General features: G+C 44.2%; 1 protein-coding gene across 9 annotated transcripts in view; it reads right to left on the bottom strand.

The window, feature by feature from the left end:
• ILF3 (interleukin enhancer binding factor 3) overlaps window positions 1–13,288 on the bottom strand; it is an 88,040-nt gene that overhangs the window by 63,405 nt on the left and 11,347 nt on the right. For 6 of the 9 annotated variants that reach the window (XM_033923754.1, XM_033923759.1, XM_033923758.1 and 3 more), the window contains exon 3: window positions 9,874–9,966. The exons of the other annotated variants lie outside the window; for them this stretch is intronic. In XM_033923754.1, coding sequence (XP_033779645.1) covers window positions 9,874–9,966 — 93 coding nt within the window. The remainder of the gene's footprint in view (window positions 1–9,873; window positions 9,967–13,288) is intronic. 9 annotated transcript variants of the gene reach the window in all.

The following is a 13,288-nucleotide window of genomic DNA, read 5'->3' as shown; positions in this document are numbered from 1 at the left end:
ATATATATATATATTTTTTTTGGTTATACGGAATTACAAAAAGAAAACAATAAAAAACGCAGAGCACAGCAACTTCTGACTCGAAAACAAAGCCGCGGTGCAAGAAAGGCACAAGATCGCAGAGAAGAGAGGCTTTCTGGCTCCGCGGAAAACTAAGTACTGAAGACCACGAGGAGGGGACGTGCCCTCTAGTGGAGCGGGAAGGTACACGCATGCGTAGTGCAGCACTAGCAAACTTTGAGATCTTCAATCAAGTTTGCTTGGAAAGCTGTCTGCGACGGGGCTCCGTGGATGACGTCACCCACATGTCGAGAATATGCTGCCTGCTTGTCCTGGGATAATAATTGATACAATACAGCCAAACCCGAATGTCTGTAGAAATTAGAAGGGACATGAACTGACACTGCATACTGAAAACTACCAAGGCAGTCAATGATCTACCTCTACTGTATATGCCTCCTGCTGTGGTCTAAGATGGCTACAGTACTGCCACACTGAGCACTGCTCTGGAAGGTGTTCTATAATTTCTTACAAACTTACCAATTTAAAATACTTTAAAAATGCTGGAAAAAAATCTAACCAGTAACTTCTACTCAACTTCTTCAGTGATTCAGATAACTGTCCAGGACTATACTAGTGATGTTTAGGTAGTCCCAGGTGTTTCAAGTTTCATAGGTATTTATATACCACCTATCAAGGTTATCTAAGCCACAGTTCTTCAACCGCCGGTCACAAAAAAATCTTGGCGGTCCGAGAAAGATTCAGGTCCCCGCTGCAGCAAAAGGTGCCGGCGTCAGCTGACATGCAACTTCCTGTTGCCATCGCTATGCCGGCACTCCTGCCGCATATGTCTCCTGCTCCAGCTTTTGTCTCCACACCTCCAGACAAGCAGCGGCAGCTGTGTGCTTTTAAGTTCAGCACACAGCTGCCCCTAAGCAGTATTTTAGCCGCGGTTTCATGAGGCAGCCTCGGGGCCTTTGGTAGGCTGGCCCACATTGCATCATCGAAGCAGGCCGGCCTACCAAAGGCCCCGAGGCTGCCTCATGAAACCGCGGCTAAAATACCACTTAGGGGCAGCTGTGTGCCGAACTTAAAAGCACACAGAGCTGCCGCTAGCCTACATAGAGGGAACATTTGCTGGAGAGGGAAGGGAAAAGGGATACTCCTGGACAAGGGAGGGGAAAGGGGTACTGCTGACAGGGAAGAAGGGAAAGGGAAGGGATGAGTTACTGTTGGATAAGGGGAAGAGGAAAGGGATATTGCTGACAGAGGGGAAGAGGAAGGGAAGAGAGTTACTGTTGGATAAGGGGAGGAAGAAAGGGAGAAGGTACTGCTGGACAGGGGAGGAGGAACATTGGAAGGAAACAGCTGGCAGGGAGATTAGAGGGGAAGGAGTCAGGATGGAATGGAGAGATCAGATGAGGGAAAGAGGAGAGATAGAGGAATGACAAAGTAGAGAGATTGATGCTGGGAAGGGGGGGTCAGATGAGAAATAAGGAAACAGGGACAAAGATGCTAGATCTGGTGTAGGAGAGAGGGGCATAGAAAGAATGCAGATACCATATGGGAGGGGGAGAGGGCAGACAGTGGATGGAAGGGGCAGATGCTGGACTGAAGAGACAGAGGGCTGACGTTGGATGGAAGAGAGTGAAAAGACGATGAAAGCATAAACCAGAGGCGACAAAAGGTAGAAAAAAAAATTTATTTCTATCTTGTGATTAGAATATATCAGATTTAAAATATGTATCCTGCTAGAGCTGATGTTAGACATAACTGGGGAGTGCAGAGCCCAAGCAGTGCGTTTTTAGCTTCCAGCTGGCTTAGGGCTCTCTCTGACCAGGAGGCAATTGCCCTAGTTGCACTCCCCCTAACACCATTCCTGCCATGTGTGACTGCGGTATTCTATTAGCATGATATTTGTGTAGCATTCTGTAATAATTTGGCTTATTCAGTTTTCTTGATAGTAGAGGGGATATATGTGAAAGGGAGGGGAGACGGGGGTTTTGTTGATCCTTGCCCTGTATCTAATATAATAAAAGCCTAAGCGCGCATGCAAAAATCTTACCAGTGTTCCGTTTTCCATGCGCTGTAGGTCCCCGCAGGTAGGAATGCGCATGCGCACTTACCACGCGCGCATCTCTCCCTCTCTCTCCCCCGAGGCGGATGTCTGCGGAGACTGTCGGCCGCGGCGGATCTTGGTGTCTGCAGGCCGCAGCAGCTGTCGGCGCCTGCAGCGGCTGTCGGCACCTGCAGGCCGCCGCGGCTGTCGGCAGAGGGCAGACACGAGATAAGGGGTGCTGCTGGACAGGGGAAGAGAGAAAAAGGAAGGGAGGTCTACTGCTGGATGGGGGAGCAGGAAAGAGGTGCTGATGGACAAGGGGGGAAGAAAAAGGAAGGGAGGCCTACTACTGAAGAGGGGGAGCAGGAAAGAGGTGCTGCTTGACAGGGGAGAGATTAAAAAAAGGGAGAAGGGCTGCTGCTGGATAAGGGGAGCAGTGAAGGGGTGGTGGACACAGGGAAGATAAAAGGAAGGGAGAATGAGTGGACAGCCGAGGAAAAAGAAAGACAGAAATACAGAAAGTGGCTAAGGAGAGAGAAAGAAATAAAGCCAGACACACACATATATTCTAGCACCCGTTAATGTAACGGGCTATAACACTAGTTATTTATATTTATAAAATGACAATTGTACAGAATATTGTTTCTTTTTATACTTTAATAAAATATGTTCAATATAAAATCATAACTATTTGAGGCTTGTGTGGATGGGATCAGATGGTTAACAGGACCGAGCTCGCAGGGACGGGGCGGCAATGGGGTTACATAATATTTAAATCATTATAAAATATGAATATATGAATATAAGTATGATATATTTTACTTAAAGTGTTCATGAAGAAAATCAAGTGTGTATTTATAAGATATGAATTTTTCTGATACACTTGTAATATGCAAAACTGAATAAAGGGGGAAAAAAATGGGGTTTTTTAAATTTTCAGTCTATATTAGTTTGCCAGTCCACGAAATAATTATTTTATTTCTGCCGGTCCATAGGTGTTAAAAGGTTGAAGAACACTGATCTAAGCGGCTTTTCAATCAGGCACTCAAGCATTTTCCCTATCTGTCCCAGTGGGCTCACAATCTATCTAACATACCTGGGGCTATGGAGAACTGAGTGACTTGACCAGGGTCACAAGGAGCAGCGCTCGATTTGAACCCACAACCCCAGGGTGCTGAGGCTGTAGCTCCAACCACTGTGCCACATGCCATGCTATGAAGGGTAGATCAGAGGGCGGACCCTGAAGAACTGCAAGCTCCCTCTGTGGGGAGACAAAGTGTATATTATGTACCGATGAATGGCTTTCCTTTCCACTTTTATTTACTTTCCTTACAAACAGGGCTGTGGAGTCGGTAGATAAATGTTCCGACTCCGACTCCTCAGTTTTTTGTACTTCTGACTCCAACTCCGACTCCAGGTACCTGAAATTTCCTCCGACTCCTCGACTCCACAGCACTGGTTAATTTTCAGATCGTTAAAATGGAATGTCAAGTTGAGAGAAATAAGCATTTTCGACACCGCCTTATTTTTGCTTTTAATCAAGGTTCTAAGGCCACAGAAGCTGCTCGCAACATTTGTGCTGTGTATATAGTGGGTGCTATAGCTGAATCGCTCGTGATTGGTATGCCAAGTTCAAAAATGGAGTCGTTAGATAAATGTTCCGACTCCTCAGTTTTTTGTACTTCTGACTCCGACTCCAGGTACCCGAAATTTCTTCCGACTCCACAGCCCTGCTTACAAACTAGGTTGTGGTCCTTTAATATTTCCTTTCAGTTCTGCTTCTTGATGTCTAGGTTGTGGTCCTTTAATATTTCCTTTCAGTTCTGCTTCTTGATGTACTTATTTCAATCAAGTTAGTTAGTTTGAAGTCTAGAACCTTCACTTTTGAATGAATCTTCATGCCTGTTGTACTAATGAAACACTGCTATATATCACAATGGAAACAGGTAAAATATCAGCCGATAAATCAAAACCAAAACCTGTTTTTTACTGTATCATCTTAACACAAAGAGCATATGGTAACTTATATATGCTCCCAAGACAAAACTCTCAGATGCCTGCACTGTGCAATCATAAGAGATTGGTTTAACAGCTGAAACAGGACAGAGGTATCTTTCTTTTTTTTTTTTTAATATAATTTCTTTATTCATTTTTAAACTTACATCAAGTGTACAGTAAATATCAACCAAATATAATACAACATCACTTGAAAAATTTTCAATATCATACACCAAGAAGATTTAACCCCCACCCCCTCCCAAATTTTTTTTTTTTTTAATATATTTTATTTATAAATTTTTCATTCTTACAATAATTTAATTGTACATAAAGCTTCAATTAATACATGAAAAATTGTGATTACAAATAATTCATCGTATCACATAAAATATAACCCTCCCCTTTTTTCATTTCTTAAATCCATATAATATACATTCCCCTCCCCTCCCCATTCTAATATAATCATTACTAATGTGCTATGAAATTCCCAAATTCATATACAACTAATATATACCACATAAAAATAATATCTTACGACAATCATCTATATATTCTTAGTGGAAAAACAAGAAATCCCCCCCAAATCCACATGTGTATTAAGATTGGGAAAAGTGTAACTTATTCATTACTATAATTTAATAAAGGTCATTGAGTTTAGCCTTTATGAGGTGAAACGGGTCCCCGTTGGGCATTGTCACAGTGTGCTACAACTCAAACAGCGGCACTGAATTTCATTACAAAGGTAAGTGCCATTGTTCACTAATTTAAGTTTGAAAAGAAATTCACTTTATTCAACAAGACTAAACTCAATGAAAGATACCTTTGTGTTAAGATGATACAGTAAAAAACAGGTTTTTGTTGTATTATTGAACCACACCATCTGGTGGTGATCACTGGATGCTAGATGATCACCCACTATACCATCAGAAACACTCTCCAAGTATAAGAACCAAGTCCACAATGGCCCCCTACTAAATGCTGAACAGTTCTTCCTACTTCTTATAGATAACCCCACAAAAGGGGCTGTGGCATTATCCGAAAACACAGACCAGGAACTGCTGCAGAAACTGAGCGAATTCCTTTGGGACCAAGTGAATTGCTCTGAGCTCTAACATGTTAATTGGTCATTGCTTCTCTGCTGGAGACCAGACTCCCTAGGCTATGTGTAATAGATAGTGAGCTCCCCAACTGCCGAGACTGGCATCCGTCATAACTACCTCCAAGTGTTGTATAGGAAAGGGAATTCCTCTGGATAAATTTTTAGGTCAACCTCCACTTCCATGCTCCTACTGGCATCAAAGGTCCACTGTTGTAGTCCTGGAACGCTGGAAACCAATGGCTGAGAAGTGTTGAAGCGAGCACCCGAGCCCACACCACCATCACCACCGTGCCCAACAGCTGAAGATAATCCCACACGCAAAGCCAAACAATCTGTAGAAGCAAGAAGGTTTGCAATAGCAACTTGTCCCGTCTGCGCTCGGAAAGAAAAATCCTTTCTGCTTTGTGTTGAAATGGGCCCCCAGTATTCCAGCTTCTAAGAGGGAACAAGCCTGCTCTTTTCGAAGTTGATCACCCAGCCTAGGGATTGAAAGAGGTGCATTATGTACGCCCTAGCTGTCTGTCCTGGAAGGATGAGGCCCAAATTAGTCAGTCGTCCAGATACGGATGAACTTGAATCCCCTGGCGGCGAAGAAAGGATGCCATCACGACCATTGAAAATGTTTGCAGGGCTGTGGCTAGTCCAAAGGGCATTGTTTTTAACTAGAAATGACACCCGAGAACCACAGATACTACTGATGCGAGGATCAAATAAAAATGTGAAAATAGGCCTCAGATCCAGAGTTGTAAGGAACTCTCCCAGTCAAACTGATGCAATTACTGATCAGTGTCTCCATGTGAAACCTGGAGAAGTGGAGATTGTGATTTAGGCCCTTGAAGTCATGCAACAGCCAGAAAGTCCCCTCCCCTTCTTGGGAACCAGAAAGTAAATGGAATAAAATCTGGTTCCTTCAGTGGAACTGGGACAATAGTGTGCAGATGCAGCAATAACTGCAAAGTCTCCTGAATGGCTGCTTGGTGCCTTGCCCTCCAGGGGAACTCAAAGAAGTGAGGTTCAACAGGGTGCAAGAGCTCCAGCTTGTAATCGTCTCTGAGAACATCCAATACTCATTGACTGGACCTTATGGTGACCAACTCCTGCAGAAAGACTTGCAGCCCCCCCCCCCCCCTTCAGGAACAGGAGAAGAGTGGGCCAACCTCATTTCATTGCGCACCATGAGGAGCTGGCAGACTTTCCTGAACCCCAGACATTTTTGTCTGTCTGTCTGCCGCCTGAATAGAAAGGAAGGCTGCCTGCTTGATGAATAAGTCTGTTGACCAAACTGCTGATGCCCAGGCCAACAGCAGCTGTCTTTATATGTAGACATTGGGGTTTAGTCACTCCAACTCCTTCACTAGATTGGTGAGATCCACCCCAAAGAGGTAATGCCCTCTGAAAAGAAGCCTCACCCGCAGCTCATTTTTTAACCATAATTGTCTCTGGGCATCCACCACCAAGGACGGACCTCGAGAAAAGGCCTACAGAATATTGCATACTCCATCTGCCACATATGCAAGTCCCATCTGCATTGACAGCTGAGTGTCTTGCACCTGAGGACACTGGAGCCACTCTAAGCAGACCTGCACAAAGAAAGAACAAACTGATGCCTGGAGCACTAGTGCAGCTACTTCAAAGGCCTGCTTAAGCGCTTGCCTGGTCTCTCAAAAGCAATGCCCCACTTCCATCAGTAGGGTCATCTTTTTTTTAACTGTCACCAGCAGGGCATCTACCCTAGGAACCTGAAATTTCTCCTTCTCTTCCAGCAACAGAGGGTACAACAGAGCCATAACCCAGCCCCAAGTCTGGAAATTGCCATTCCACAGAAATCAGCTCCTGTATGTCTGGGTGCATTGGAAAGGCCTTTGGGGGCCCATGGAGCCCTCTCATTACTGAGACCTTCTGCTCCCCTGGAGCTGACATGAAGAGATCCTCAATGGACAAGGTATCCAGCGAGTCAGAAATTAAGGTTCTCATTCCTGCAAAAGAGGCCTAAGAACTTAGGGTCATCTCCTTGCTCAGGGGGAAGCTCTCCTTCCTCCAGCGGCTCCTGAACTGCTAGAGAATGATACAGTGACAATTTGTCCCTGTCCCCACGGATAACCATGGGAAACCATCTCTTGTCATTCTTTAGTGCCCATCTCAATCTCAGTCCTTCTACACAAGCATTCTTCAGTGCAAGGCTTGAGGGTCAGTGGCTGGGCCCATTCTTCCTTCTCTCCTTAAAGAATGACATGAGGATGGTTTCCCGTGGTAATCCACAGGGACATGGATGGTGACATTTGTCACTGTCATTCTCTACCGAGAACGGAGGCCTCCTCCGACGGAGGGGAGTTCCCCCCTTTTCATCGCATCTGGCAGGTCTAATCGCTTGCGCTTGGCACCCCAAAGAGAACCCCCCCACCAGGTGAGGAAGCAAAAACTGGTGAATCCTGAACCCCTAGGGAGATCCTGCAGCTTCTGCCTGGGAGTGCTCAAGCAAATAAGCCTGGTGTAGGAGGACAAATTCTGGAGAAAACAGAGCTTAAGCCCAAGGCTGACCCAACTTATAATCAACCAAGGGGGAAAGAATTAGCGTTAACTGTTCACCAACTTGTGGCTCAAAGATGGCCATTGTTGCCGTGCTTTCCTGAGAAAAAGAACCAGCCGTGACCGCCCCTGGCCAGTGTAGCAGGCTCCTGCGACTGACTGCAGTCAGAAGGCCCCATCAACTCCACATTGGAACACGCTTTTCCAGCCCGGCAATTCTCAAAGACTTTCTCTGCTGCTTGGCCGATTCTGCAAGTTAGACCTTTCTCCCCTGCTGCTGTGGCTGCCAACGCCACTCCAGGAAACCAGGGGATGGTTTACTTAGCTTTTTTTTTTTTTCTTAAACCAGCACAACAAATAGAACAGCTGAGTACTGAAGGCTGGTGAAAAAGAGGCGATCAGACAGGGACAAAATGGTAAGAGGCAAAGGCTGGCACCACCAAATTTGCCCCACAGGCCCTTGAGAGTGAAGCTCAACTGAGAGAGCTGGTTGCCCAACTGGACCAGGAGCAGCCTGACATATCCAGAGCTTCCAGCTATGACCGCCCACCTGCTTGAAGAGAGAAAAATACTAGAAGAGCTGTTGTTGGATAGAACCTATATAGGACAGATCTTCTTTGTAATTTCCATCTCCATTGTTGATCAATGGACATAACTACCCCACTGGTCTGGAATAGTGGGAAGGATGCAATGGAATATCATAATGGTAACAAAATGAGTTAACATGGGAAAATCCATTGCTTATTTCTTGTGACCTGGATTGACCACGGTTGGAAATAGGATACTGGGCTTGATGGATTTCAGTCAGTCCTAGTATGACAACCCATTTTCCTAAGTAAACAATTAGAACATTCAATTTATGAAGTCTGAAACCTCTGAATCTCCCTTGTTCAAAAAAATGGCCAGAAGATGCAAAAATATGCAGGCCATCACCCTGGGCAAGAAAGAGGGCACTAGACCAAATCACACAAGGACAGAGGCCCCCTACATGACAAAGCCAACAACTCAAATTTCCCTGGTAGAAGATACAGCCACCAGAAAAACCATCTTAAGAGCAGAGATTCTTCAGTGACCTTGTTTTTAGAGGCTCACAGGGAAGCCCACTACAGCACTTAGTTCAGATCCCACTAAGGAATAGCTGATACGAGTGAGGTATGAATATGCTTCATCCCACACAAAAACAATGTTTATATCCAACCAGAAGCACAATCCATCAGAAATTTTCACTACAACTTCAGTAAGCCTTCTTTGGGCAGGAAAACAAATCACTGGCATTGAAGCATAAAGTCCTGTGTGGGTACCATTTGATTTTGTGCATAATTCACTTGGATCCTCGTCTAGCAGAGATATGTCAGAACCACCACAATCACCTTGGAAAAGATGAAAGACACCTTTACTAGGTCAAATGGCAGCATGTTGAACTGAATGGTGCCTGCATGGAACACACTCCTGGATGGTGTGAGAATCTTACCCTGCCTGTTCAAAGTGATTACAGAGCAGAGTCTTCATCCAAAACCATGGCACCCAAAGAGAGATGCTGAACCTCCTAAAATCAAAATTTAGTTAAAGGAGCCCCCTCTTTGGCATGATGAAATAAGAATAGTGTCCTGGGCCCCACTCTTGCTCAGTCAGCAACTCCATAGCTCTGAGCTGGATTAAGCGTTGCAAAATGAAATCAATCACCTCTCACTTCACAGGGGAGCTTGAGGGGGACAGTATAGTCATTGGAACCCGGTTCAACAAACTCCATGATGCAACCTTGGTGCACTACCTTCAATACCCAATGATCAGAGGTGATGAGAGCTTACTTGCAAGAAGCCAAGACTGCCACCTATCTGCACTGAGAGGCTCTGCTGACCTTCGTTGAAATCACTTTGCTCCAAAAGAAGAGGAGTGAATGGGTCCTACACATTCCTAACTCTCTAAAAATACAGCCCCTTATGGAACTTTGCCAAAGGGCCAGCCTTCTTTCTGCCAAAGGGATACCCTCCCCCCAGAGGAACATGTAACTTCCAAATCTTCACCAAAAAGTGACCCTTATAAGATAACTTACTTAGATACACTTCAGAAGCCTATCAACAAGCACAGCAGTGAAGGCACCACCTTCTGTGGACCCCAACCCAGATGCAACTATTCAAGAACAAAATAGAACACTTCTGTAAAAAGCTGTCCTGGATTCCAGGTAACCTACCTTTCGGGAATCGGGCATCTGTTGTATCCAATGCTGATGAACTGCCTGAGCTTCTGGTGCCAGCGAGGACTCCTCTACCTCATCTATACTGCCCTGCAATGGCAGAAAGTAGTAAGTCCACTTAGGCACAAGTGCCTTTATGTAATCAAGGAAGTATGTCCCATCATAATGTGTGTTGGGTTTCTGCAAAGCCCCTCCATGATCCCCAATATTTGAGACAAAAGGCATTAAAGTTCACAGAGAAACCAAGCAAAAGAAGTTTTTTTTCCATTTTCCGTCAATCAGCCACAATAGACATAATTCCTTCAGCCACTTCAGGGCAGCATAGAGTTGCAGGACTTCCTTCAAACAACTTATCTCTGGAGCCCCTGACTTCCCCAGTGGAGACAGAGAGAGATCTACATCCGGGAGGAGCCAAAAGAAACATTCGCACTGCGATTAGAGCCTACACAAATCCCCTCCCTTTAAATGCCTCCAGTCCACCACACTCCATCTGGGTTTAACCATCAGCGTGCTTCCCTCCCCCCCAACGTGAGAAGGGAGTTAGGTGTGCAGGGGATGGGTAAGGAACTGGCACCATCAGCTATAACCTAGAATAGGCACCCAAGAAGCCTAATCCTAGCACTCTATTGAATTAACATAGCCAAAACAGAAGCCTAGACGAGCCAGACCTAGCCATTGCTTGTAGGCCACACTGAACAGTAGATGAAACCAGGAGCAGGAGAGAGACCATCCATCTGCCTGCTGGAGATTGAAAATACTGGCTGATCAGTGAGCTTATTCTATAGAGCTCAGTTTTGGTGTTCTCTATCTCTGCCTGCTGGTGGATGGTCACAACCCACTTGTCTCTGGATTCATCTGCTGCCGATGACAAGAATTCTGTGGGTCCACACAACCAAACACCAGCCAAAGCCTGCCTCATTCACTCTTGAAGTTGGCTATTGTTTTCATCTCCACCACCTCCCACAGGAGGGCACTGCATGCATCTATCAACTTCTCCATGAAAGAGAGATTAGGTTCTTACCTTGCTAACATCTTTTCTAGTAGATAGGTGTGTCATTCTGGGCAATAGGGTTTTCTCCCCATGTTTACGAGGGTGCAGAAGGAATCCACTCCAGGTTTTCAACCCTTCCTCCTTCTACCAAAGACTCTGTTGCCGCCTTCAGTTTGTACCAAAGCAGGCGATAGCCCTATATGCACACACATAAGGAGGGATACGGGAAGACTCCCCAAAATACAGTGCTGTCCTGCTCTGAAAGTATAACATGTCAAAGATTGCAATGGAACAATACAAACTTCAGAATGACCTTACCAATCAAACATTTATGGAGTTCAAATATTCCCCAATGTGCTATAGCAATACATTATTTTTCACACCCTTGAGGGCCATCAGCTTTGACTTGAACTGTCTGAGAGAGTAGGCAGATGTAGAAAAAACGGACAGGCCAGTGCTCCAGATTGACACAACTAGCTAGAAAAAATATTAGCAAAGTAAGAACATATCTCTTTTTCTTTTTAAATTCTTTATTCATTTTATAATTCACAAGTGTACAGTAAATATCAAACAATTAGAATACAATATCACTTGAAAATTTACCATCATACAACAAAAAGATACAACCCCCACCCCCTCCCACATACAACAAAAAATATACCACATGAATATCTTATCAATCATGTATTTTAATAGAAATCCAACCCCCCCCCGATCCACATGTAAGAATTAAAATTGGGAAAAGTGTAAATTATTCATTAGAATAATTTAAAAATGGCCCCCACACATCCTTAAATTTATTATAGTAACCTTTTTGAACTGCCAACGCTCTTTCCATTTTAAACACATGACATACTGAATTCCACCAGAAACAATAATTCAACCTTGTACAATCTTTCCAGTTATACATTGTTTGTTGAATGGCAACTCCTGTCAATATCATCAAAAGCTTATTATTATTAGCAGATATTTGAGGCTTAGCTCTCATCAGCATGCCAAATAAAATTGTGTCGTATGATAATGCTACATAATTTTCCATTAAATGATTTATTTGATCCCAAATAGAGATCCCAAAATTTTTAATGAATGGACAATAAAACAACAAGTGATCTAAAGTTCCAGCATCAAGGTTACAATGCCAACATCTATTAGACCTAGAGCAATCCAATTTTTGTAAATGAACAGGAGTCCAGAGTGCTCTATGCAACAGGAAAAACCATGTTTGCCTCATAGAAGCAGACATTGTACACTTCAACCTCCAGGACCAAATACGTGGCCACTGAGATGCATTAATTTGATGTAAGAATTTAAAAAAAGAATAAAAAATATTTATTAAAAAAAATAAAATAATTTGATGCTTAATCTCAATGCTCCAAACATCTCTAAGTCCAGTTTTTGGTTTCTTATTTACATAGCCAGATAATAATTTATACCACTTATACTGCTTTTGTATGTCCACTGTCCAAAATGACACACCTATTGCACTAGAAAAAGAGATATGTAGGGAACATATCTCTTTTTCTAGTGCAATAGGTGTGTCATTTTGGAAAGTGGTCATGCAAAAGCAGTCCCAAAATCTCATAAAACTGAGGACGCAAGTACGGTTTCGAGATGGCCATGCAAATCCATCTTGAAATGGTAGCCTAGGACGCTAGTCTACCGCATCTAGCCTGACTGGAAAGCACAAACAAATGGTCAGACAGTTGGACCTCATAAGTAACCTCTAGATACCGTAAAAGGACTCTCCTCACAACCAGCTTTCCTACAGTCTCATCCTTTTCCTTTGACCTTGTGGTCAGGCATGTTGGTAATCTTACTCCTTGATTGACATGAAACGCCAAAATGACTTTTGGCAAAAAGGATGGGATTGTGTATATGGAAACTCCCGCCTCTGATCTTGAGGAAGGGCTTCCTGCACGACAGCGTCTGCAGCTCCGAGACTTCTCACTGATGTAACAGCCACAAGAATGGTCCTTAAAAGTAAGGTCCACGGACACCTTTTGAATAGGCTTGCATGGAATCTGATTTGAGGCCATGCATAACCACATTAAGGTTCCAAAACGGGAATGGCTGCATTTACCGGTGGGCTGAGCCTTAGCACCCCTTTTAGGAATCTGGCTATGTCTGGCTGAGAAACCTGGGGAGTTTTGTGTTCAAACTCTGAAACATGAATGGCCTGCCACTTGGGGAAAACAGCATCACAGCGATTGGAGCACTAAACGGACCCACCTTTTTGTGCACCAGTGCTGAAAAGTTTTCCATACTTTAGTGTAAGCGGAGACTGTCACAAGCTTCTTGGCTCTGAGGAGTAGCAATAACTACCTCTGAGTATCCTTTGAGCTCTAATGTCACGCATTCAAGAGTCATGCCATAAGAGCAAAGCGATTTGGATATGTATGACCATTGGTCCTTGAGAAAGAA

The sequence above is a fragment of the Geotrypetes seraphini genome, chromosome 16 (assembly GCF_902459505.1).
Source record: "Geotrypetes seraphini chromosome 16, aGeoSer1.1, whole genome shotgun sequence".
NCBI lineage: Eukaryota > Metazoa > Chordata > Amphibia > Gymnophiona > Dermophiidae > Geotrypetes > Geotrypetes seraphini.
This window is presented reverse-complemented; position numbering and strand designations above follow the sequence as displayed.